Consider the following 27,777-nt stretch of genomic DNA (forward strand, 5'->3'; position numbering starts at 1 on the left):
GGTTTTGATTTGTATCATTCACACACTGGTACCGAGTGTTGTTCTCAGTCCAAAGAGTGTGTGATGAACAAGTGACTCTAAATTACCCATATTTGTGAAAGCCGGTGTGAAAGGCTGTCTGCCCGTGTGCGTCAGGCCTCTGACAGCTTCTGACCTGTCTGGGGTGTAACTGTCGAGACTCTTGTGACCCTGAACATGATAAGTGGGCACAGAGAGTGGATGGATGCACATTCTGTCAGCGAGGCTGCCAACAACCCACCAGACGAGCTAACTTTGCAATGCATTCCTGTGATTTCCAAAGGTATCTGGTGTCAAACACCACCCATTTGGGACTCCCAGCTCCCTGAAACAAATGTTAAGGATTACCTCCAAATAGTGTCTGACATCATAGTGGTGTGAACAGCACTTTATCTCCTGTCCTGAGGCGGTTCATTTTGTCTGTGCTGACAGACAGCTCATGTAACCAATCCTTAGGTACTGTGGCCGGCCCTGAGTAATTACTGGGAGCTGGAGTTACATACATAGACCACAAAAAAACATGCTGTGTGTACAAAAATGTGGTGCTGAATTGAAATTGCTAATGGTTTAAAGGACATCAGAGGCTGTAACAAAAATATGTGCCTCTACCTGTTAGAACTGAAACACAGACAGGAAAAAAAACAATCATGGGAATGCTACCTCTCACACAGCAGACTGCATGATCCCTCCTTTGTGCTTTCAATGTCTTTTTTTTCTGCTTCATTACCTGGTTGGAGTCACCAGACCAGACACACACACACTGAATTGTTTTCTCTACGTCTTACAGTATTGTTTAAACTCCCACCAGGCCGGCGTCCCTGTCGAGTTCTGGAACTCAGCTGATTAGGTTTGATTAAAGCGCCTGAAACCCAAAACTTGCTCCATGTGTGTCCACTTTCAATCACTCGGGCTCGCACACAAGCAAACGATAGTGCACCAGAGGGAAGGCACATCCACGTGTGCTACATGTGTCTCTCCATGTGTGTGGCCTCCCTAAATCATCTCTGCAAAACAAAGGAGCATCTTTGACCTTGTGACCTTTCCACTGCGCAGATTACCAGCCTGAGCCAAGTACAGGATGAGGTATAACTTAAGGAAGCACTTGAAACATCTGGAAAATCTTAACCTCAACTAAATGAATAGGTGGAAGAAGATGCTTGGTTTTCTGCAGTCATTTTGTCATTACGTGACACTCGAAAAGATGATGCCGCTGATTCCAGATGGAGCCAGAAAACATATTTAGTGCACTGACGTCACTTTCACAAAACAATGTCTCAGAGAGCATATATCAAGGAGGAGTGACATATTCCTTAAGCTGGCTTTGCTATGTGTTTACTGCACACTGATGGGTTTCTGTGTCAGGATGTGTGACATGCCAGACATTCAGTTCTCTCCGTGTAATCACCCAATCACAGTTTCACAGTCCTTTTCATAGCACAATGCTTTCCGTGTGAAAATTACCTAATGGTTTCAGATTTGTCGTTGAACCATAGCAGGCAAAATACCTTTGTGTGTAGGTCAGCAGAGTGAAGCCCTGTCAACAGATTTATGACTGGATTCATGTTGTATTATTGTGGTATTTATGGGAAATAATTCTTGCTCCAAATGTGGATATGCTACAAACAAACAGATAAGCTGTTTCATCAGTATTTTATTGAAAAATGTAACAGATGATATGAGACAGAGATAACATGCAGTGTACTGTATTATAAAAGCTTCACAGTGTGAAATGGGTAGTGGGCAAAGAGTGACACCTGTTGGCCAAAGCATAAACAGCATGAAAACAGTTTGTGGGTCTCTTCTTACTCTATTACTAGATTCTGGCCTTCCCAAACCTTAAAGGTTGTAACTCTAAAACAAAGCTAGCCTTATGAGACCTGGTCACAGGTTACATTTTTATTCTGGTTGTGATGGCTCAACTAATAAGTAATTCATCTTGCCCAAAGAAGTAACATTTTTCAGCGATTCACCAAAAAAAAAAAAAATAGAACAAAGAAAGTTTTTTTGATCTTTTGTTCCCAACTTCCCGAGCTGTAAAAAACTGTGAAGCATTACTGTCATTAGTACTTGTCATTAGGATTTATGAGAGTCACTGATGGTCTGCACACATTAGTAATGCTTATGGATGGGGTTTAAGGCAGTGAAAGCAGGTTTGCTTTTTATCTGTTGAATACAGCTGACACCTGGTGGACATTGGTGAACTGTGCAGCTGTATTATTTCTTGTTACTGTGAAAAATGATACCTCTTTCTTGGAAAACAAAGGGCCCTTCGTGTTTATTTTAGACATCCTCCAATAAGTCTCACCAATCACACATGATCCTTTTTTAACGACCAGTTGTTGTTGTTGTTTTTTTTAGAGTTATTTAGTATCTTTTTTTATGCTATGGAGCAGAACGTATTACAGTATGTACTTACATCATCTAGGTAGGTAGGTAGGTAGGTATTAACTTTATTAATCCCCGAGGGGAAATTTTTTTTAAATTCCTCTATTTTCATCTATTCATCTATTCCTCCATTTGTCAGACTAATACACAGTATGGTGTATGTATTTGGTTATACTATATAATGTAAATTCAAGCCAGAAATATCTTGATTAAAAAAAAAAAGGATTATGTGAAACTTTAGAACTAAACTATACACTGGCATACTTGTATATGTAGAACATATTAGCTGTGCAGTGGTAGATTGTGACGAAGTACACATTCTAGGTATTTGTAGTAAACCCCAGTATCTCTATTTTACGGAAATATATACTTTTTTTCCCCCCATTACATCTCAGAGAAAAATATTGTTCTTTCTACTCCACTACATGTTTTTTGGCCGCTTTACTTTCTAGATTAGACATTTTCATATTGTTTCTGTCTAGTGGAAACCGTCTCCAAATTTAGTCATTTTTAATATGAATTTTTGTTATAAACTGAAGGATTAAATGTTCCTTCATGGTTTGAGAAAATTATCCTCCTTGAAATAAATAAGCTATTTTAAAACCCTCTTGGATTAGCTGGAAAACACATCATCAAAAAGCTGAAAGTAGGGCTGTTTTTTGGAACTTAGACGTGACATGGAACATTTCTGCACAATGTGATATGCCTACTTTTATATTTCATAATTTAAATACATTGTGCTGGTAAGACATTATTCTAAGTAAGGTTGTCAGTAAAGGACTTTTACTTACTTTCACTGTGTGGTATTGGCTTATTTAACTCACCACTGTAGCTGTGCTGTCAGCTCCTTTCATTAAATAAAACTTGCCCCACCTCCCGAGCAATGATGACTCATGATGTGGAGGAGATGGAGCAGGAACATTTAAGCCCTGAGTAAAAAAAAAAAATAGGGCATGGATCACATGGAGAGAGATGGCAACTTTACATTTTGAAAGATGAACTTAATGGCACAGATAAAAACACAGAATACAATTTAGATTAACAAAGTTTTACGTTTACACTTTATCTTACAATGTTTGTTTTTCTGTGAAACTAATTTTAATCATTCCCATCCTCCTCCGACGTTGCTCTGTATATTAAATTGATATTACGCATTTGTGTTCAAAGGTTATGGGAGGTAAATTCTTGCATTGATCCAGAGTGACACCTGCTGGTGTCACTCCATGACAAATGTCATCATGCACAACATTTCTGGCAACGTAAATCTATGGATTAATCAGATATCAAATTAACTTATCTGTTAGACCTTTGTCGTATATGTAGCCTATGTGTAAATTGAAATACCACACGTGAAAAGTCTAATTAAACAGTGATTATATCAACAGTATCTAATAACCTTTAATTACTCCCTGAAAAGAGCTATTTTCAAAAGTGAACTTGCTTTTGCTAAACTGTACTTTTATTACATATTATAAGCTTAAAAAAAAAAAAAACAAAAAAAAAACCCAGCATCCTATTCATTGTAGAGTAAATGTAAGTGCTTTGTGCAATCACGCGGAGTGTTTCATCAGATGTGGCTCAGCACTCAGCCTTCCACGTGTTACAGTAGATTGCTCTACCACAGCAAAGGCATTATTTCTCGCCTTATAATCCAGTTTGAATTATATGTATATATATATATAGTCTAGTTCTAATTACGTTTGTATTTATGGTGGTCTTTTCTCCCATTGGTCCGTCTTGCAGATGATATACACAGACATCAGAGACAGGGAGAGCACAGAAACAGACACACAGAAACTTCAAGAACAGCAGATAATTGAGAAACCATGTAAAGTCTTTTTTTTTTTTTCTTCCCCTCCAGATGGTCTTTCTGTCCTCTCAGAGAACAAGCCCTGGAAATCCCGAACTGTAAACGTGACGGGTTGCATGGATAACATTACCGTAAGTACTCTAAAAGATTGGAAAATGTAACGTTTTCCCATTTTCTGCTTTCTGCAAGAGAAACATCTATATATTTTAAAGGGCCAGTACTGGGAGTGTCATCTTTTACATGAAAAATATGCCCTATAGTTCCCTTTCAGCTGCATTTGCAAATGAATTGTCAATGTATTTGTCGATGACATGCATTTTTAGGCACGTACAGGCCAAAATCTAAAAACATCAAGCTGCAGATTTCTGCATGGTTTGTATGTTTGCAATACTACTATCCAGACAAGTAGGGTTGTAAAGTATTTATGGGTATCTCAGTATTCTTAATTCTAAACACACTGCTATCGAAATGTAGCCTATTTATGTTGAATTCAGTGGCAGCATTTAGTATATTTCGGTTAAGTAAAAGTAGAGTGTAAAAATATCCAATTACTCTCACTAAAATATGTTTTTTTTTTTGTAAAGTAAAGTATTTGTTATAGAGGCAAACTCTATTTTGAGTGTTGTTGTTATATCATATTGGACATTGATACTAAATAATGTGGTAGTAGGATGTTGTCGTCGATTGAGCTAAAGCACATTTTTACTACATTATACTGCTGTGTAAAACGTGCCATATTTGTTAAACTCATAATGTAACGCCAGTAGCTGTCAAATAAATGTATTTGTAAATACATGTATTTAAAAGATACTGTATTTTCATTAAGATGTGATGGGTTAGATAATGTGACATTAGGTGGAAATACTCAAGTAAAGTTCAAGTAGCATACCTCATAATGTCCTTCAGCAAATTTCAACCCTAATTGAATTACTAAAAACAAAACAAAAAAGACTTATTTATAATTTGGAATTCTCCATTTCTGATTTTTTTTTTTTTTTTCAAAGACAAAAAGCCTTTTCTTTTGAGTACGAATAGCCGTCCTAAATCACGAAAAATGCAGTTTACGAGGCGCACCTGAATGCACCGTAATAATACTTGCAGAGGAATGTCCCTGCGCATCTATTCGACGTTTTTTTTTTTTTTTTTTAAACTCAGTCCTGCAGGAGATTCTGTACGTGGCAGCGTTTACGACCCCTCTCTGTACTATTCATAACCCCGGGTTGGCAAGTGGGTACGTCCACACACCAAAACGTGACGATCCTCTTCTTTTTTTTAAAAAACCCACGGGATTAAAGGTAAGGAGACATTAAATGCTGTCGGCTGTTTGATTGACATCACTGCCGCTTCCTTGAGCTCGCGTGCCTCCCGAACATGCTGGGATGGTTGTCAATAACCGGGTCCAACAGGCTCCGGTTGTTTGTTTTAGACGTGTTGTGCTACGAAGAAGATAAAAAAAATGTTTTTTTACAACGACTGGGTATTAGGCAAGGTCTGTGTTTATTTCCGTCTTGTTTTTGTTTTTTGTTGTTGTTGTTGTTTTGTTTCACCGTAATGCGAGACGCAGCCGGGCTGTCGGGTTACAAATGTTTCACAGCTGAAAGGGAGAAAGTTTTGAAAGTTTGCGCGAACTTCGTGACCGAGCAACTCCCACAGTGTTGTTTACATGTTACGCACACGCACGCACGCACGCACACACACACACACTCACTTCCAAGCGAAAGTGGACACGATTCGGTATAATTCGTCACAGCGAAAGATCAATCTCTCTGCGCATGTAGCACTCAAAGTAAAATGCTGCAGGAGAAGACCGAGCTGAAGTGTCGGGAATTTCTAGAAACAACTGTCTTGGGCTGACGTCACTGGGACGACTACCAGCTGGAGAGGATGAGCAGCAGTCTCGGGGTCAGGAAGAGTGACATTTATCCAAAACTCCTGTCCGTAGTTTATTATCCTGTTGCCGGTTTACTTAAAACGGGTTAAACTAACAAACCGGGTTTTTTGGGGTTTTTTTTTTTATTGGAGAGGAAATGGTCCTGATGGAAATTGTGTTAACAGCTGACTTAGCCCACTGGATATTAATGGGTGTAAAGGAAACTAGAGCTGCAAATAAGAATTAATTTCGTCAACAATGAATCTTATTTTTAATTTTTTTTCCATTTATCAATGAGCTGTTTGGTCTTGAAAATGCCGAATCATGGTGAGAAAGGTCGACCCAAAATCCCAAGGTGCAACCTAAAATGTCTTGCTTTGTCCTGACCAGCAGTTCCACAACCAAAACTCAAGTTTGTTATGATTGAGGATTAAAGGAACCAGATAATATTCATATTTAGGAAGCTGAAATCAGAGTTTTTAGTATTTCTTTTCTTCGTTGAAAATTACCCAAAAGGATTAATCGACTGTCAAAATAGTTTTCTGTTTATCAATGAATTGATTAAAGCTAAATAGGGCAGCTTTACTGGGCTTCTATTTCATACTACCAGTTAGATACTACTATAAAAGGTATCTAGCCATGGGAACCAACCCGGACTACAACTTATGGTTATTTCCATAATCAGTTTAACACGTGATTACGCTTTTCATGAATTGTTTGTTCTATAAAATGTAAGCAAAATAGTGGAAAAAAAAAGTATTATTATTATTTTTTTTTTTACAAGTCCTCTATTTGAAGAAGCTGGACATTTTTGTTTTGAAAAAAATGATCGATCAATTCTCCAAATAGCTGAAAAGTAACATTTGCCGATCAGCGAATCATCAGATTGTTCCCGATCTACATACAGGATGAGCGAATTCACGCTGCTCGAACAAGAGCCAGCAGCTCGTTGGCTTCAAACAATCGTTGGTAGATAAAAAGCTAAAAAAAAAGCCTTTGCCTTTATCCACCCTCAGCAAATGGCGCGTAATGTCACTGAACACAAAGCCGCGTTATCGGAGGCTTCGTGGCCGGCAGGTAAGTGATGCCCTGCAGCGCAATGTCAATAATTGAACGTGGCAGCCATTGGAGTGTGTATAAATGGACGGCAGCAAATAGAAGGATGCCATAAATCTGTCGGCAGTGATTAGGCTGGAAGGCAGGTGACGTGCGCACTCAGAAAACGATGCCTTGCTAGAATACAGCAGGGAAATACTCGGAACAAAATCTCTCGCCGCCTTCCACTTTTACACGTTCACCTTCTCACTGAAATAAGTTGCAGCTACTGTCCTGGTTATGTCTGTTTATCCAAAGTAATGAAGCAACGCGATTTTCATGTCTGGCTGATTTACATTTCTTACAACAATCTTCTTTCTTGTCTAAATATCATTCGCGAGAGCACTCTGTTTACATATTCGAAAAGGGGGTTTTGGAAGTGAATGGAGTGTTTGTGTACTCTCGCTTGTCTATATGCACACTCGCTTGTGTAAACGAACACGCACAACTTCGAGCCAGTATGTAAATACTTTGTCTGAGATGCACTCTGTAACCCTGTGCTGTGAATAAGCTCCTCTGCCAGGCGTTTTGCAGCACAGCCGTTTGGTTATGGATTTTTTTTTGATATTACTATAGTGTGGCTGCCGAGCAAAGATGGTTGACCCTCAAAATATAATTGATTATGCAACCTTTTTTTTTTTTAGTGTTTAGCATGATGACTTTTTATTTATTCATTTTTTTCAGCTCATTTTATTAAAAGCAAATGTGCCTTAACTTCAACCACATACGGTCAACAGAAATCACTGAGAATTTTTTTTTTTTAAACTCTTTGCAATACTCTGAGATTTTCTACGCTGGACTCTGGCTGAACTTCGTGTGGAATATTCACCTCCGAATTGTCTCCGTGTGGGGGAAGGTGCCATTAGCAGTCTTTCTGTTCGTTGGCTGTGTACACGTGCAAAATTGCTTCACAGCTTGTACTTTATTCACCCCTCATGTGATGTTTAGTGGAAGTGAAAGTCACAAATCTTTCTGCTTGAACCTTGAGTGAGCCAGGAGTTCAGAGGGAATCTGGCGATCAATAATGATGCTGAGAACATCTTGTAGTTTCATTAGATAATTATTCAAAGCTTTACATGTCCAAAAAACACAAACAGCAAAAAGTTGAATTTTAATCTAAGTTGAGTGTAGTCTGATTGAGGAGGAGCTATTATTTTTCCTCCCCGCAGTGTAAATTGAAATACTCGGAGCAACAGCAGTGACAAGTGTAAATGTGACATTGTTTTCATTGCTAGAGGAAAGTTAAGTCTTTTTCAGACTGACAGCCAGAGTTTGTCTGAGCATGTTCACAGCCTGCCTGTGGATATTGCACATTCTGCACGAGGTGTTTTATGTAACATGCGTGTGTTACACTGCAAATGTAGATTAATTCTGTGTGTCTTTCCTGTGTCTCTCTCTCTCTCTCTCTGTGTGTGTGTGTGTGTGTGTGTGTGTGTGTGTGTGTGTGTGTGTGTGTGTGTGTGTGTGTGTGTGTGTGTGTGTGTGTGTGTGTATATGGGTGTGGGTGTATGCCAGTCCTGCTTACTGATTACCATCAGTCGGGAAATTATCTGTTTAGCATCAACTATATACAGTCCATTTCCAGGCCTCACGGTGTGGGGGGAGTTGGCAGCTGGAAAGTGTCTTTTCCCTCCTGTGAGGACCTCGGTTTTCTGGCATGCACCTGGAATTTGGTGTTTGCTGGTTATGAGAAAGGTAATGTCTCAGGGAGGGTCGATTTATTTCTCTTTTAAGGATAAGGGACTCTGATCAGAGGTCACAGGGAGTTCAAATCAAATAAAGTTTATTGATATACGCATAAACTCCTACTATTTCACTCTCGTCATGTCACATATTTCCTGTAAATAGGACTCTGAAAGGCATGTTTAGTTTGCAGAAAACATTCCCGACAGCTATTGCAGGTTTCAAAGGAAGTTTGGCTGAGGTCTTTGGCAACAATGTTGACATAATGTTTCAGTTGTCTTGACAACGCTCCCCTCACTGCTTTTTGCTTCGGTGTTGCTCCTGTTTGCTTCTCTTATCAAACTATCTGGAAAGAAAGGATGAGAAAGATCACTTTTATCGTTTCCTGAAATAAACTGTTATCCTTTCATCTTGACATGTTTTAAATCTGCTCATAAGAAGGTGAATCATTGTATTTTCCTCAGTTGGCACTAATGTGACCAAAGACAGCTGTTGCTTGGAACCAGCCAGGTTTTTGTCCGGAGTTTTATTGTCAAGTGAGGTCCAGCCGAAAAGTAGAACAAGATTACTACAGATGTTGAAAACGGTTCTTTTGGAGTAAACATTTAAGCCAGAGGAGCCCCAGCTCCACTGCAGACCTTGGATCCCAAGTGCTTTGCCAGAGAGTGTGTCTCTTATCTCTCTCACAGAGCCACAACTCCAAACAGTGAAAGTCCGGAGAAACTTCACCCCAACAGAAACAAGCAGAGGTGCTGCACTCACTTGTAAACCAATGAAGGAACAACAAAATGTTGAAGAAGCCTGCTAAATCAGTGTAGAACGGAGAATGAAGAGACCAGAGATACTATCGCACATCCTGTATCCCAAAAGGGGGAATCAGAGCACTGTCTTTATCCAGTACGGTTCTTTCATTTTTAAATTTTTTTTTTTTGCTGACCTCCATTCTTATTGTCTTCAACACTGGTCTGGGAGACGGGAAGAAAATTTGATCGTTTTGGTCTACAGTATGTTCAGAATACACCTTTCCGTCCTGCACTCTCTTGACAAATCATATCATACCCTGTCTTGTCCTCTCCTCAGTGCTATACCCTATATCTCCAGAAATGCCACGCAAGGGTCAGGACTCAGGAACATTTGGGTAGCAGGCCTCTTTTGCAGGAATGTGACTGGGTGTTGCGGCCTGCAACTACAGGCAAGACTCTGTTTGAGCTAAGCAATCGTACTGGCTGTAAATTACAAAGCGGGGAGGTTTGGTCAGTTAATTTGTAGTTTTGGACTGTGGTGATATGTATCTGGCCTAGCACTCACTAAGTCAACCAAAAACACTTACAGCTAAAGTGGAACTAAAGCCCCTGTCAAGCAAGGAGTAGAGTTCTCCTTTGAGGGCAAAAAGATAACATTAAATTATATCTGTGGTATACATTTCAGCTGTAATGTCAGCAATATTATACAGAAAAAAACTAGAATAAATACAGGACACTCCATTTCACAGTTTATATTAAAGAACACAAATGACACAAATTACTGCCAGCTGACTGTGAGGACCACGCATGCACAACCACTGTCTCTAAAACACACCCAGTGCAAAGCAGTGCCAAGAGCCACGCAGGTGTCTTTCCTAGTTTCAGACTGATGCAGTTGTTATTTACTCATGCGCCACTCACCTTATTTAAATAGCAAATATACTTGCGCCCATCTGCGCGCCCATGGCCGTGTCGGTCTTAAAATGAGGCGAGCCAGTCACGTTGTTGGTGCATTTTTATCTTGAGGCGGTGGACAGCAATTGTGCAATTGACTATCCAAACCACGTGTTAATTCATTGGCTCAGGATTTTACTCTTATTTTCAGAGCACATTATTGACACATGGACATGCAGCAGCTCAAAAACATGCAATAGATTAAAGATAAAAAAATATTCTACTGTTAAAGATTATTATTATTGTTGTTGTTGTGTACATCAATGTGCTAATACACTTTGTGATTGTGAAAGCATTAAAATATGTGTAAGTATCCTTAGTCATATAATTTGAAAGAAGCTCAAGACTGGTCAGTGACTTAGAGGAGGCTTAGTTTTGTTTTCAATGTAGCATTCTTTATTTCCACATACTATTGTCCTATTGTTCCCACCTGGTCCAACTCTCAACAAAGGGCAATTGTGCAGCTCTCCTACGTACTGTACATCTAGGAGCAATTCATTTACTTCCAAGCCAGAAAGGAAAACTAAATATGTGTTACTCTTTTGATTTTAGGCCCAGTCGAATTCTGGAATGTTTGATATACATGATTGATATCTATCGTCTCACATCTAATGTGGTACATTCCAGTGTAATAACTATAATTGTCAAAGTTGCAACTAAAAATGCAGAAAATGAGTTCTTTTCTTTTGACAACATAAGTAGAAATCGCATTGACTTTCTGTACATGTTTCAGGCATTTCACAGCACCTCTCCAGTACTGCTTTTTGTTTGTAGATTAAATTATATGGATGTTCTGGATGTTTACCCCATTAAAAGGATCCAATTGTCACAAATAAGCCCAAATTTACCCTCTAGTATGTTTTTTTTATTTATTTTTTTATTTATTTATTTTTTTACAAAAGACTAATAATATCATTGGCAATGTGTTGCATATGTTCCTTCCTTTTGGACACTATGTTGGTGTCATAGTCTCACCGTGACCTAAGGTTCAAACTAAGTATACACCTCATGCATTAAAATTGTCACAGTATTGTGGCAACATTAGAAAGTCGACTTGTATTTTGTCAGCAGGTGTCACGAAAGTGAAAGGATTTCTTTTTCACCTAGAGCAGATATCTCAACAAGCAATTACTACACTGTCAAATAAAGTGGCAATTTTCTGCTTCAGATCCCCTGTTTCTCTGAGCCTTTGATTATATGGTTGTGCAGACAGAAGTATGGAGTGGGTCTGTGCTTACGTCTGGAAGCATGGATGTGTATGTACAGTGTATTGCACGTTTTACACAGGCAACAGTATTAGCAGCAACAGCAGCAGCAGCAGTAGTAGCGGTCCCCACTGAGAAGTGATGTGGTGAAGCAGAATTAGACAAAATCCAAGAGAAAGTGGAACAGAGTCACTTTTCACAAAGAAAGCTGCTCTCAGACCTGGACGGTGAACAGAGACTTTCTACCAGTTGATACGTCCGTATTTTGTCCCGCTTTCTCAGCTTCAGTTCTATCGTTGGCTCTGAAGTAGCTGAAAGTCCACACGTCTTAAGTTCCTTTTGCCAGAGATAACATTACTACTCACATAATGTGGCAACTTCTGACAAGAAAATCATAATAAACATAAAAACAATGGGCTGTTTGAAAATGAAGCCGACTGGCTCACTTTGTGTTTAGTCCAGAGTTGCATGTAATGTTTTGTTAAATATATCAAATGCCTCTTAAATGTCTGTGAAGGATATCATTTGTTATTATTGGATTAAGGTAAGAACTTTAAAAGAGATTTACTTTGCAAACTCTGGTTTAATATTTCATTGCATAGGACATTGCCTGAGCTTTATCATACGCATTTTTTATAAGGAATTTTGTGGCAATTTTGAACTCTAGAGGAGGAGAATAAAAAGGAAAATGTACTCAAATGGACCTTACATGAACCAGATGGTCAATGAGATATAGACCCCTTACCTTACTCTTCTGTAGATACATAACGTTTAATTACAAAACTACACTTCTATCTTTCCACGCTATTTCCACTCTATTATTTATTTCTCGATGGGAACTGGGCACTGCGGCAGTAGTGACTCATTTATAGGAAACATGCTGGAATATTGTTAGACCATCAGCTAATTCAGCATGGAAACAACGAATCATTGGGTAAGCCTTTGCCTCAGGGTAACACAAACTTTATTTATGTATGTGGTTTAAGAATCGCAGGATTGAAATACTGTTTCTCAGCCTTTTTTCTGTCATTGTGAAAGAAAAGCACAGTGTCAATTATGGATGACAAAGTGTAAAATATAGTTCTAAGAGGAACAGGACAGTCTGCAGTGAAAACAAAATTATACTTTATCCCCAAATCTATACAGACTGCAGGGGGTAAAAATCTCCCCCTGTGTTTTAAACAGTCTGGCACAAGTTGTTCATTTTGCCCTCTGTGTGAAATGATGTGATTATGTTTGTCATTGCAGGTTATTGAACGAGGCAGAATGAGGAAATCCCCGTTTTTCTTCTCCTGGGTTCTGCTCTGCTGCTGGTGCTGGACCATACAGGGAGAGATCTTCACCTCCATCAGTGGGTTTCACCATTTTGTTTATTTTCTTCAATTCTAATATCCATACTGAGATTTGTTTCTGTTTGATACTTGCCCTACTGCTATGTGTACTTAGGGATATGTTGTAGAGTCGACATACCATAGTAATATTCCTGAAAAAAAAGTCCCTCCTTTGGAAAACATCAAAATCGCCTCGGTAATAATTACACATTTCATAAATATTAATAATGTTATCCGTTCCATTAAAGGTTAACAAAACCAACACAAAATAAAACGTGTTTATCAAATATTCTCAGCGTTATTGTTAACAGTCTCCCATTTTAGGGAGAAAAACAAAATCACAAAAAGCAGAACTAGGTAATTTAGTCCCTGAGGAAAGCATGCCTTTACTCTGCTGTAAAAAGGTATTTAAAGGGAGGATGTGGCGAGAAGGGCAGTAAAGTCTGACTTTATTTAGTCCAGAATAACTTGATTTTTTTTTTTCTTTACTGAATCAGTGAAGGGAAAAATCACATTGTGCTCAAACAGACATGGAGCACAATTTCTGCAGATGACCTCACCTAATGAGAAATGAGAGAATATTCTCACCAAAAAAAAAGGCTCAAAAACTCTTTCTTTCCTTTTTGTGCAACTACATGTCGTTGCGTCATACCTGAGAGGAGCACTGCTGATTTACAAAAACTGCCTTTGCTCAGTATGCGTCACATCACTCGGCAGGTTGCGTCCTCCGGGTTAAACAGTCACTCAGATCACGCTGATTTACTGCACTTGGCTGATCAGTTGTGCTGCTTGCATGCAGAAACAATTAAAGTGTTTCATTATCCCTTTTCTCTGGCAACCCCACGTAAATTTATCATGGTTGGGCGTCGCCATGAAAATGTTTACAAAGCTCACAACACCCCAACCATCTCTTCAAAGGCTCACAGGATGCTCGCCCAACTGTAGTGTGCAGAGTAATTCTATACTATCAAAGCCCCACAGTTTGTGGTTGTCGATTTATTTTTAAATCTAAGAAAAAACAATTTTAACAGAAATTTATTTTATGGGTCGTAAAAGCAAAGCACAACAGATGTACGAGTTCTCATTGGGATTGTTGGATTACTTATTGCTTGACGGAGCTCTGAGTTAGAAATGACTTGGACTTAGAGTTTATTAGACTTAGACTTTATTAATCCCACAGTGGGGAAATTTAGTAGCCATTGCTGATACTAAACCTGAAACATGTCAGCAGCAATACAGCACAGGGTGATGCTGATTTCATCTTCACTGACGCTTCGAGCTCATGTACAATATCTATCTGTCTGTGTTTTTGTAGGCCAAATGACAGACCTGATTCACACAGAGAAGGAGCTGGTCCAGTCTCTGAGGGAGTACATCAAAGCAGAGGAGTCCAAGCTTACTGCCGTCAAAAGGTACACGCTGTAACTTTAAAACAGCTCAAATGTACCTAAACACAAGTATTGTTCAGGTACAGTTTTGAGGTACTAATGTTTTATTGAAGTATATCATTCATATATTTTTTTTATACTTGTGCTGCTATCCTGTTCTAATACGCCAAGGTTATGTGACGGCTTCAGTTGCTACTTAATTTAGTTTCTTTGTTATTTAAGTAAAATCATATTTAGAATGTCGGTGTATATCTTCAGCCTTCCATGTGCAGAGCTATGTTGTTTCTAATTAATTTATACAGTGTATGGTTTATATAATGTAAAGGCACATAAGTTTCTTTTTTTCCCAGCACATTTTCACCTTTTCATGTGACCAAATAAGAGCAGAACATTCACTTTCACTTTTGCAGGAGCCAGCAATGTAAAATACAACGTCAATTTGTGCGATCTCTTTATAATGTGCAGCAGAGGCTTTTGTAGTAGTAGAAATGCTTTGTCTGTCTGTGTGTCTCTCAGCTGGGCCACCAAGCTTGATACTCTGACCAGAGTGTCCACCTCTGACCCGGAGGGCTACCTGGCCCACCCAGTGAATGCCTACAAACTGATGAAGAGACTCAACACAGAGTGGTCTGAACTGGAGATCCTGGTGCTTCAGAACCCGTCTGATGGTAATAAATATCTCCAAAACCATATGAGAGAGCAGGAATATGTGAAGGAGGACTGGCCAATTGTGGCGGGATTTAGCTTTGCTTGGAGTGTTAATGTTTTTCTGTGTGATTATCATATCACCCCAGCCCACGTGCATGCTGCATTCAGATAGGGTAAAAAGCTGTTTATGGTTTTGGGCTCCATGCAGAAATGGGACTGTTGCGTATGTTTGGCAGTATAGTGGACACACATTTGGCTGTGATATCAAGCTTAGACTGTAAACTGCAGGTGCCTGTGTGTAACATATCAGACCGAAGCATATTAAGAAACTCTACTTTTATTTGTTTTCAGACTGGTGCGCTTTTTTTTTTTTTTCTTCCCCTTTCTCGCCGCATTATTTATTCGTATATCAGGAAAGAGTTATATAAATTTAAATAAATCAATTATGCACAAGTTGAAACCATTTAAACCAGATGAGACATGTGTTGTCATCATGGCCAAATCCACATCTTCAGCCTACATTCTTTCCTGTCCATGGTAAGCAGTTACACAGTACCATGTCAAATCAAATAATGTATCTCAAGGGCAGGATTCAATACTGTTTCTATGGTGCTTCTTCCAGCATGAGCAGAGAGCGAGTGGCAAGCAGCAGATATAAAATCCAGAGCGGATGTGAGTGGAGTGATTTCAGCTTTGTGGAAAGTGGACATTTCTGCTGTGCTGCTCAAATGCTCAACAGAGCTGCAGCTGCTCCTCATCTCTGCATATTTTGGCCATGTCTTCTCTTTGTTTCTTTGTGTGTGTGTGTGTGTGTGTGTGTGTGTGTGTGTGTGTGTGTGTGTGTGTGTGTGTGTGTGTGTGTGTGTGTGTGTGTGTGTGTGTGTGTGTGTGTGTGTGTGTGGGGATCTGAAAGTGTGTGCATGTTTAGACTTGGGTCCATATCTGAGTGAGGCAGATAAACTGTGTGTGCGTCATATGAATCTGTACACGTGGACATTAGTTAAGAGTGAGAGTAGAGAGGATGGATGTAAACCTCATAAATATAAATAGATAGAAGACGGACAGTATTTTGTTATAGCTTAATATGTAATGCTTTTTCCTTTTCCTTGATCAACAATCATGTTTTTCTCTTTACGCTTTGGTAACACACGTGAATTCACTTGTCAAAAATGTAAAAGAAAAACAGACTCTGGAAAAGAACGACAGAGTTTCTCAGGCGTTGATGGAGAGTGAAAGCCAAAGGGAGAATGTATGATATGAAATTCTTCAAATACTGGCCAATGATATTGCTGCTCATTATCTGCTAACAAGTTCACTATATCACATTGCAAGTTGATAATATGTCAATGTTGTGTTTACAGCGTATTTCTGGTGGCCACAAATCTGTTGCAGCAGGTTTAATGCGTTTGAGTTATATGAATTAAAATCATGAATGTTTCTGATGACTATAACAGGAATACAGTATTGTCTCAGTCTTAGGTGGAGGGGGGGAGGGGTCATGTTAAATTGATCATTGATTATGTAAAATGAGATGTAAAAGTAATAAAACATAGGAAAAACAAAAGGTTCAATGAGTTTAATGCTGGTGCCCATGTTCTCCCATGATGTTTGTTTTGATAAGGTGCAGTCACACCTTCCCACACTCCTTTTGTGTGAATGTGCCATGTGCTAAACATGGCTTTGCATGCTTAACAGGTTTGACTGGCTGTCAATGGAATCAAAGTTCTGTGTTAGTAAGTAAAATGAAAAAAAACAAGAACACTTTTACGTATTTGAAAATTAGGAACATTTGAATAATTTGTCTATATTTCTGTGGGTTTGCAATTTTTATACCGTACACTATTTTAGCTTTAGGTTGTTAAAATATTTCAAAGTTAACATTAACTTGGTTTGTCCTATCCTTAGGCTAATTTGATGAGTCAGTAATTCACCTAGTGTTATTTCTTTCATTGACATTTCTGCATGAATGCTGTCTTACTTTCTGTCCAGGGTTTATCTCCAACATGTCCATACACAGACAGTACTTCCCAGATGCGGAGGATGAGACGGGCGCAGCCAAGGCGCTGATGCGTCTTCAGGACACGTACCAACTGGATTCTGAAGCCTTCTCCAGGGGGAAACTGCCAGGTAACCAAGGAGTGTGCACTGATGATGTAACGATGCATGCATACGTTAAAAGGGGGTAGAGAAAGGCATACATTGAAAAAAGAAAGGAGGGAAGGCAAACTGCTGTGTTTCCATGTATGTGCCTCTCTCTCAGTCCCCACTTTTTTTTAAAGATTAAGGGCTTTAGTTAATGGTGCTTTAAGTGAAGAGTGACACTATTTTAGAGCCCAGTTTCTGGGACCTGACTGGATTTGGGGATTTTCTCTCTTTGTGGTTAGGTAATTTAGGACTCATTTATGATTGAATCATGCACAGACACATGTTGCATTCCTCAAACTCATCAGCTTTATTTGTTTATAACACCCTTAATCACATTCGCTTTTGATAGGATACAGATTGAAGGGCTTAAATCGAGCAGTAAACACTGGAAATCGAGCAGTAAACACTGCCATCTGCAAATTGGTCTTGTTTTATCTTGGAGTTACGGAAGTCTGAAATTGCACACACACGGGTTTCAGGAAACTTGCCACCTACTTGCAATGAACAGAAAACACAATTAAATCTTAAATTGCTTTTATTTGTATGACAATTAATGTTCAATTCAAATTTCATGACAGCCCTACTTCTAACTATATAATAGTGGGTTAAAACCCATGTATTAAATGTTTATGTACTGCGTGTATGCTAAATGGTATATAAAGGAGCTTAAAGTGTAGCTGAAAAAATTCACCAACTCAGTATATTTGTAAGAATGAATTATTTTTGTTATACAGTGTTGTCTATCTCGTATATCTTTATAGTTATGTATCACATCAGTAACTAATTTAAAGTGGTTTGTATCAAAAAATCATTTTTTTGTGTGATTACTTGTAGCCAATGTCTCAACATCACAAACTTGCTGACACCCAACAGTTGCTGGTGGTCTAATCCAGTATTACTCAGTCTGCAAACTGCAGTGTTTTAAGCAAAATGACAAACTGTGTTTCATCCAATCCCAAACTCCTTATTCCTAACCAAAGAAGGTTTCACTAAGGTAAGAAAAAAAAAAAAAAAAAAAAAAGCACTCTTTAACATCCTCTAATGATGTAAAGTATGGGATAAATATGTCATTAAATTGATCAGTAATTCAGTAATATCGAATCCTTCCCCAGGTATGCACTCCAATGCATTACTGACAGTGGACGACTGCTACGACATGGGAAAGACGGCTTATAACGACGCAGACTACTACCATGCTGTTTTGTGGATGCAGCAGTCCTTGAAGCAGCTGGATTATGGAGAGGAAGCTGTGGTTTCCAAGGCGGACATTTTGGACTACCTCAGCTACTCTGTTTACCAAATGGGTGACCTACCTCGAGCCATTGAGCTGACACGGCGGTTGGTTGCTATTGGTAAGGAGCTGGATATGCAACAACTGACCTTAAATCGGGATGCACACCAGTTCACATTTACACATACACTCATTCATTTATCCAGCCCAAGGAGGAGACAGTTCTTTTTTTTAACCATAAACCAAAGGTGAATGAGTTCGTGGTCTCAATAGTGGAGGAACTAAAATAGCCCCTTTAACATATATTTAAGAAGCAATTTTTTTCCATTTTCAGTTGTTTCCGATGACGCATACAGACACACCTCAGCTGACCAATACAACCCTCTACTGTGGGGTAATTGATGGGTTGCCTTCTTCCTGTTTCACTAATCACTACAGTTCACCCTCCTCTCTCGCTGCCCTGGCGCTATGCGCTTGCCAGAGCTGCAGGGTGTTGCCCATTCAAAGCAAAGGCTAGTGGTTTCATACTGTTATTTTAGTCACTGCATGAGGGGTTGTGTTGACAACTGCAGCCCATCTTTTTAGAGCTTTGGTATGCTTATTTACATGTCAAGTGAAAGGAACTGAGGTACCGCAGAGCAGATATAGCACTGCTACAAAAGTAATAATTAGTATTTGAAGACATGCTTAGAACAGCTCATATATATGCAGATGTCAATTTCTGTTGTTTAGCGTGTCATTATTTCATGTTTAAATGACACCCAGCGGACTGTCGAACTGCACATTCGCCTCCTACAACAAGAACCCAGTCAGTATTAATAACATTAATACAATATGACCAGGAACTACAGTATGTCTCTAATTCTTCTCTAAGAGTCAGTGTATTTACTATAAACGCCACAAGGGGGTGTGCTAATTCTTTCCTTTAACCCTTATCTCAAGTACATGTACTTGATTACTTTTAAAAGCTGAAGACTTAAAACATACCAAAACTAGATAAACAAAGATTAACTAAGTAAAAGACATCAAGGTTTACAGTACAGCTCTTTGTTTCTTTTCTCAATTTCTGATTATTGGGACTATTTTTTTTACAGTTTCATATTTGTCAGAGGTACAATGCTGTTTAAAGTAAAGCAGTTTTTTTTTTTATTATTACAGTATTTCAGCTCTACAGATTTTCCACCGCTTTCCACCAGATTTGAGACACTAACAACTATTTATTTTTATACTGACAGATTCCTCTCACCAGAGGGCAGGGGGAAACCTTCGTTATTTTGAGCGGCTACTGTTGAAGCAGCTCAATGAGGTGAACCAGCCATACCAGCTGGACTCTGAGGAACCCATCCAGCTGGGAACCTACAGCAGACCTAAAGACCACCTTCCAGAGAGAGAGACCTATGAGGCTCTGTGCAGAGGAGAGGGGATCCAAATGGTGAGACAATGAGAGGACCTGTAGCAGGGAGGCAGTCAAAATACTTGATCATTTCATATGTAACTTAAGTGTTAACATTTTGTGAAACCAAATCTTGAAGTAAATGCTTTAAGTTTATATTGCAAATATATCATTTTCATACTGATATGTATTTCTCATATTTAAAAAATAAAGCTGAAATAAAGGAGAAGTTGGCTAGAAAGAATACGTTACATGTTCGTCTGCTTTTCTGATACAGCATCAATACAAGGCAACATTAACAAAGGCTTGATTCAATTCAAATAAAATGTATTGAAGAGCAGCGAACCAGCTATAGTAAAAAAAAAAAATAGTTTCAAATTGTTCTTTATTAACAGGTGCAATAAAACTGAAAAGGAAGATGAGAAATGTAACCGTCAAAATGTTCGAAATGATGTAAAAACCTGTATGGATGCACCATGAGTGTGCAGGACCTGTTATAGACAAAGAACAGGCAACTCTTTATCTTGTGATTTTAGATTTTGTCAGCAGGGGAAGTCAAGAGAAACATATTTTATTTTCTTTTATAGTGGTTTTACACTGCAGTTTACAGAAACACATTTTATTTTCTATAACTTCTTCAAAAAAGGCATCAGTGGATATCTGTTTTCATCTATAGTAGCTTTAAGCGGTTCTGATATGGCTGAAAACTATCATTAAAGAAATTGATATTTGAATGTACAAACAGGGAAAGAGCAGTAAAGCTAAACTTTAGACCACAGAGATTCAGGTTAAAGCAAAAATAATTATAAAGTGCTTAACACGTGAAGACTTTAACAAACCAAGATTTCTATCTAGTCTGTAGCATAGTTTAGACACTGAAAACAGGTCACAGCTTGGTGAGGGGCAGCTATCCCCTGCTGAGACGCTGCATCAGAAACACATGTAATCACTTACTGGTTATATTCAAGTGAATAATTATATAAAAATGACAAAAATGATCAATTCTGGTTATTCTTGATATTTCACCAGAATGAAGCGAGGCGGAGCCGCTTGTTCTGTCGCTACCAGGATGGTAAAAGGAACCCTCGTATCCTGCTGAAGCCCATGAAGGAAGAGGACGAGTGGGACAGCCCCCACATCGTACGCTACCTGGACGTCCTGGCACACGAGGAGATTGAGAAGATTAAAGAGCTGGCAAAACCCAGGGTGAGACAAGAAGCAGTCAATAAATAATAAATAAAATGTCACATTGTCAATGGAATTAGTCAGTGCTGTACACATGCAAAATGTAGTTATTGTGGTGCATTCCTCTAAAAGGTGTACATATAATCCTCAAACAACAGAAGATTTAGTTATTCTGAAATTAAATAGGACTAATTAGGAGAAAAAAATATATTTTTCCCATTAACCTATTACTGGTGCAGTTTTTTTATTTGTTTCAAAAACATATTTAGAGTAAATTACACAGAGCAATCATTTCTACATCGTGAATGTGTAAAAGCTGTTCTCTGAATCTACATATACAATAAAGGATGAGGCATAATGCAGATTGATGACAGAGAGTGGATTAACAATGGAAATAATGCATAAATGCTCATGTATAATATTTCTTTGTGTTTTTTTATTATTCTTTTTTTTTTTTAAGCTTGCCAGAGCTACTGTCCGTGACCCCAAAACAGGCGTCCTGACCACAGCCAACTACAGAGTATCAAAAAGGTAACTCATTCAGGGGAAGGTATAGAGCCCCTGAGTGGTCATGGCGAGATTTCTTTTGACGACTACTTTAGCTTTACCTCTCAATATACTAACGACCTCTTTACAAGTCGAATATCACAAAGTTAGATATACATGTTTCTGTGCGTGCGTGTGTGTGTGTTTACCATGTGCTTATGGATGTTTGTGTTTCTTCAGTGCATGGCTGGAAGGAGAGGACGACGCCGTCATTGCCAGAGTCAATCAGAGAATAGAAGACATCACTGGCCTCACAGTAGACACTGCAGAGTTACTGCAGGTAATGTACCTCATTCTACAGCTTGACATGAATTACTACATTTTCTCAAATGTTCTGGTTTTATTAAGAAGAATTCTCACTCTGTTTTAAAAAAAATATTTAGCATACAATGTTATACCATGGACATACAAAAAAAAACATAAAAATGAAAACCACAAACAGTAGAGTTGGACGAAGGATAATTAAGTCCTTCTACAGAAGCAAGTATTTTGACATTTTTTTTGTCGTGTATCTTTTCAAAGTATTATCCATATATATATATATATCCATATTGAGGTCAATCACAGATTATAAGAAGATCTGTTACCATAACTAGTTTAAAGGCACCCAGTCTGACGCCACCTGTAGGACTGTGTACCACGTTGCAATCGAAAAACGGCTGATGAGAAAAATGGTCAACTAATTGTTTTACCTCTTTTGGAGACTTTCTGACTAAACGCATTTGTGCTTTTAAGTTTTTGTGTATTTGCACAAGTTAAATGAAAGACAAGGCAACAGAATTACAAAACAACTTAGAGCCCAGTTGAAGGAGGGGCTTATTCATTACCTCTTTATCACATTTGTCGATGACTGACCAGGTTGCAAACTACGGCGTTGGAGGACAATACGAGCCACATTATGACTTCTCCAGGGTGAGTTCACTCTTTCGGTGAAAGCTTGTGTGCGAGTGTAAAAACTGCTCTATTTTTTTCTTGACATGCTTCCCCCCCCCCTCCAAAAGATTCCATAAATATTTTCTGATATTTACTTTGGAGATCTGAGCTGGGGTATTTTTGCGTTGTATCTGGCAACTCTTCTATGAATTTCATGTGATCTTCAGCTGTATGTACTTCGTACATCAGCGCAACCGCTGCAGAATGACTGAGTCAATCATATATCATCTGAGGATAAGAATGTAAGGAATAATTAAAATGATTCCTATTAACTGTCTTCTATTAAATTAAGTAAATATCTGCTTATACGATTAATACAAGTTTTCTCTGTTATCTTTGTATTATGTGCTTTTAAGCATATAATTTGAAGCTATTTGATCTTGTAAAAGATGACAGTCTACAGTTCGATTTGAGTGCAGTTTTTGCCCAGAGGCAGGCTCCCAGTGTGCATATATTTGGTGATGGGTTAAACATATAAACATCTGTTGCAGCGTCCTTTTGACAGCAACCTCAAGGTCGATGGAAATAGACTTGCTACCTTCCTAAACTACGTAAGTAATGTGTGTGCGAGTGTGCAGTTTTTTCATCATGTATTTTCACTTTTAAATTTTATCTCTGTAGAAAGATGAACCTGATGCTTTCAAAAGATTAGGCACTGGAAATCGTGTGGCAACTTTTTTAAACTACGTAAGTACGTGCATCCAGTCGCCGTTGACTGATGGATGGTGGTAACCCACTCTCAGTATTTTTCTTGTAGCTTCATGGATATAAGCTCTGGTTCAATCTTGGACTTGGATTGATTGACTTTTATTGAATTGTTCCGTTGTGTGGCGCTAATTAACCCCCAGTGTGACATTACATTTTTATAGTTCACAGATTAATAGAACTACTTATGGGGAAAGAGGCTGTAATGTTTCTACAGATTTTGGGGAGATGATACTCTCAAAAAAATGTTGTGAATAAATATCCCATCTGACTGAGGAACTTTGTAGACAAGGATCTAAAATTAACTGTTTTCTGTCAATCAGTTCCAGTACATATTGTGGAGAGTTTTGTTGGCCATTCCCCATTAACCTGCTGGTAAAGAAGCCACATTTTGTTTTGCCCTTTCTAACATTGAGATGTACAAAATAGTATGTAGAGTATGCATCCAATTAAAAAAAAAAAAGAAAAAAAAAAGACTTTATTTGTACTGCATGTATCTTTCTTCGAAATAATCAGTGATTGAAGTTCACTTTTTGCCTTGATATGTGACATGGATGTGCTATAGCATGGTATTCTGAGACATGAATTTAAAACTTCTCTAAATATACAAGTTTAAGTTGATCATGAGATATGGAAAGGGTAAAACAGTACATCAGAACAGAATATAATAAAACTTTTGTTTCCCGCAATGAGCTTACGGCGGGGTAGGAGTAAATCCAACATGGATAAGACATAGCAGTTTATCTCATTAATTAAAACATTACAAAAATAATTAGGAAAAACGTTTAACTGTGTAACTGTTGAAAATGGCCCAGATAAAAAAAAATTGATGATGCTGACACATGCTTACAGCATAAGGAAAAAAAACCTCAAGAAGCAATAATCACTTCGAACACAATAATTGTGTTTTTAGAAACTACTGATTGTCACATGTTTTTCGACATGTTTGACGTTGCTTTGAAAAAGAAGATCATTAAAGCAACTGTATATTTTGCAAAACCACAAACAGAAGTGTCTTTGTTTGTTTTTGTCAGGATTGTTAAGTACCAGTGTGTAATCTTTATTATATATTATTGTTTTTTTGTATATAAAATCCTATGGTTTGAGTAAGAATTGGTCTGATATGGTTTTTCCACAAAAAGTCCCTCAATTATCTTGTAAAAAAAAAAAAACTAAAATGGCATCTATTGTTTCTTATTCAATAAAAAAATGCTTTCAGAATCTATGAATATGCAAATGTACTTGCATGACAGTGAATTATGAGACGCATGTCTTATATTTCACTGTAAAGTCAATTCTCATTGTAAGTGCACTGGAGGTTTCAAGTTTCCACATTATACTTGTGTAAATTGAACTGGTCCAAGATTGGCAAATCATGGCCATCATCAGGCTCGCCCCTTAAAACGTTGTATTTTTAATGAGCACAGAGAAAATTTGTCTCTTCAGCAGATCAATATGAAAACAGCCTTCAAGTTTTAAACTCTGCACACACATCACTCTGCACAGTGATGCTCAAATATTCAACTGTAGGAACCAGAAGAACAAACATATTTTTGAGCGGAGGGGGAATCGTGGAAAACCCAAAGTTTCTAACCTGTTTGTTGTCTCTTCTCAGATGAGTGATGTTGAGGCGGGAGGTGCCACCGTCTTCCCTGAATTTGGAGCTGTAATTTGGCCTAGAAAGGTGATAACAGCAGACTGTGTGTTTCTGTGGTACACGTGAGTGAGTTTGTAAAAAAGAGCTACAGTAGGTTTCATTTAATGTTTTTAAAACATGTTCCATTTTTACTGCAGGTGTCTCCTAGCTGCTAGGTTCCCTGTAGTTTTTTCTGTATTGTAAAAGGCAAAGGAATGTCTGCACGAGGGACTGGTGGGAAAGCATATGGCTGCAATAAACCATTCTCAGCATGTAACCTACGTGCTCCAGGTTCTTTTCAATCTAGCATTTGTCTTTTTATGTGGTGGAACTCCACATGCCCTCACTCTTATACATATTGGATGTTACTTTAGTTTTTGCATGTTGTTCATTTCTCCACAGGGGACAGCAGTTTTCTGGTATAATCTGCTCAAGAGCGGGGAGGGAGACTACAGGACCAGACATGCAGCCTGTCCGGTCTTAGTAGGCAGTAAATGGGGTGAGTCAAAGTTCAGATTTAGGACTTACTAAAGGCGATTTCAAATTGGCTAAACTGTAACTAAGAATCAAACACATGAATGAATTAGACCTGTCTGATATCAAAGCTATAATAATGTAGTCGACTGTAATGCATTCCATAAGATAAAACTCTCCGGTTAAACAAAAACAAAAAAAAACCATAACAATTACAGTTTGGTTTAAATAAATGATTCAGTTTACTTTGTTTTATCTATGTGATTATATTATTACATGATTCCAGTGTCATCATACACGTAATACGTTTTATTTCCCAGCTCTATCACCGATGGTAATATTTAACCTTTGCTGCTGTAGCAACTACCACAGCTGATTTTGAATTTACACTAGTTTCCTGTGTTACATATTTTCCATATACCTTCATACTGGTGCAGTGTTGGAGGAATTGCTGTAACTTTACATCAGGGAGTCAACTCTATATACACATAAAACTACCCCTCTAACTCTTGGAGCGCTAAAGGTGTGGCGTGTATTCACTTATTAACTGCAGTATTACAACAATAATAACCCACAACTAACACCATGGCACAACGTTTTGTGACACATAAACAATTTGTAACACTAATAACACTGCTGGGTACACTTGTACAATTACAGGAAATTCTCAATTGTACCACCACCTCAGTCATGACATTGAATTGAACGAAATGAGCATCAAAATCTATTTTATGACCTGTAGGTACAGCGGTACTCTTCTCTATGAAAAAAAATAGTCCCATTAAAACTTGTAAATGTACAAGCATTTTATTTAAGCAAAAACTCTTCATCGGATTTCCTTGTTCATGTTAACACTTGAATAAGGAAAATTGCCAATCGCTGCAGTTTAATCATGGGAACGGTATTCATGCGGGCTATAGTATGGCCTGTTTAAACCAAAACTGTACTTGCATTAACGCTGCTACGAAGAGATGAGACCTTCATGTTTTAGATTAATTAAGAAGCACTTGTTAATACATGCACGAAACTGCAGTGAAGGATCCTTTTTGTTACTTTGAAAATAGTAAAAGGCTTAAAGTGTCTTTTACATATTCAGTACAATCCTTGTACACTGGCATCACTTAATTGCGTTAGTTTTTGTTTGGTCCTCAGTTGGTTGTTTTTTCCGTTTTGTCAGTGTCAAACAAGTGGATTCATGAGCGGGGTCAAGAGTTCAGGAGACCGTGTGGCCTGACAGAAGTGGACTGAAGATGTAGCCTTCGCTGCACCAAACACACTGACACATCCACAGTGCCTTAATTCTGGCAATGAAGCAACTCACAAATACATTGTACAACACCTGCACAAGTGTTCTTTTCATTAACTGGTCTGCATTATTAACAAATGGCTCACAAGGAAAGCTTGATTCCACTGGTATGTTGGCTCTAACTGAAAAATATACTTTCTTGTTTTTTACCAGAAAATGTATAAATCTGCTCTCCGTCATGTATCCCGACGACACCCCAGTGCCAGTAAATGGGTATATTAAATTGAGTTCAATAACAGAAAAATGAATTAGCAAAAAATTTCCCAGATTTGTCTAGTTTTTCCAATACACGCAGTTTTAAATTACACACAAAGTGTGTACCACGAGTGTTTCGTTGCGCGAGGCCCTCGACACCGATCCACCCCCTGCTTTACTTGCTTCTCATCAGGTCTACCACGACTTGTGCCTAAATACTTTGTCAACGTCGTCTTTGCTCAAAGCTACCAGTTCATACCAGCTGTACGATGCTGAAGGCTGATACCGTTCCTTCTCTGCCAAATTCAAAGAATTCCTTGCTCAAGCCGCTTCTGCCATTTTCCTCACTTCCTGTCACAGGCTCTGTCCCCAGATTCCAAGTTCCTGCAATAGTGCTGAGTTTGTTCACGCAACGAACTCTCGGATAACCCACCTCCACTGGACGCACCATCGCGGTCCGCCCCCGCCCCTTTCAATTCAGCTACAAAGTTGTGATATCTTCTAATTTTTCCTCTCATTTCCCTCATCGGTATTATCTTCCCACGGCACCGACCACTGCACGAGCTTCTGTGGCGTTGGAAACAGAAAACGTACACAGCTCGCCTCCATGCAACACAGGTTACAGCTACCTGTGCCTCCTGAGCTGCATGCCTCGCATTCCACTTCCTTCCTGTCAGCGGCGCTGGTGCCAACTTTCTCAGAACATCATCTTTGCCTCCTGCCAACTGCAACCCTACTCTTACCTTTGCACACTGAAATTCCGAATGCTAATCCCAGTCTGTCGGGCCGGACAGCGGTAACCGAAGGAGGCCCCTTCCATACGCTACTGAGGCATCGGGGAACTCCCGACCATCCCCTAATATACGAATTAATCATTCTCTTCAGTCTTTCTATCCAA

General features: G+C 38.6%; 1 protein-coding gene across 3 annotated transcripts; it reads left to right on the forward strand.

The window, feature by feature from the left end:
* The first annotated feature begins 5,381 nt into the window (after positions 1-5,381).
* On the forward strand, positions 5,382-27,315 carry LOC138632426 (prolyl 4-hydroxylase subunit alpha-2-like). Of its 3 annotated transcripts, none has more exons than XM_069718001.1 (15): positions 5,382-5,508; positions 13,012-13,114; positions 14,410-14,506; positions 14,999-15,150; positions 17,120-17,257; positions 18,388-18,627; positions 19,742-19,938; positions 20,929-21,105; positions 21,545-21,615; positions 21,811-21,910; positions 22,489-22,542; positions 23,185-23,250; positions 24,884-24,952; positions 25,307-25,403; positions 26,556-27,315. In XM_069718001.1, exons 2-15 carry the CDS (start codon positions 13,030-13,032, stop codon positions 26,624-26,626), a joined length of 1,614 nt encoding a protein of 537 aa, XP_069574102.1. In that variant the 5' UTR covers positions 5,382-5,508; positions 13,012-13,029; the 3' UTR covers positions 26,627-27,315. The 3 variants fall into 3 exon arrangements, 2 of the variants coding, with proteins under 2 accessions (XP_069574102.1, XP_069574089.1); XM_069717988.1 differs by lacking the exon at positions 5,382-5,508 and adding an exon at positions 6,022-6,115; XR_011311815.1 differs by lacking the exons at positions 5,382-5,508; positions 25,307-25,403; positions 26,556-27,315 and adding an exon at positions 6,022-6,115 and having other exon boundaries at positions 23,055-23,250; positions 24,884-24,916.
* Positions 27,316-27,777: the final 462 nt, after the last annotated feature.

This window comes from Brachyistius frenatus, unplaced genomic scaffold (assembly GCF_029030835.1).
Source record: "Brachyistius frenatus isolate BFR_SWC_R1_liver_20210118 unplaced genomic scaffold, ASM2903083v1 Contig_5, whole genome shotgun sequence".
NCBI lineage: Eukaryota > Metazoa > Chordata > Actinopteri > Embiotocidae > Brachyistius > Brachyistius frenatus.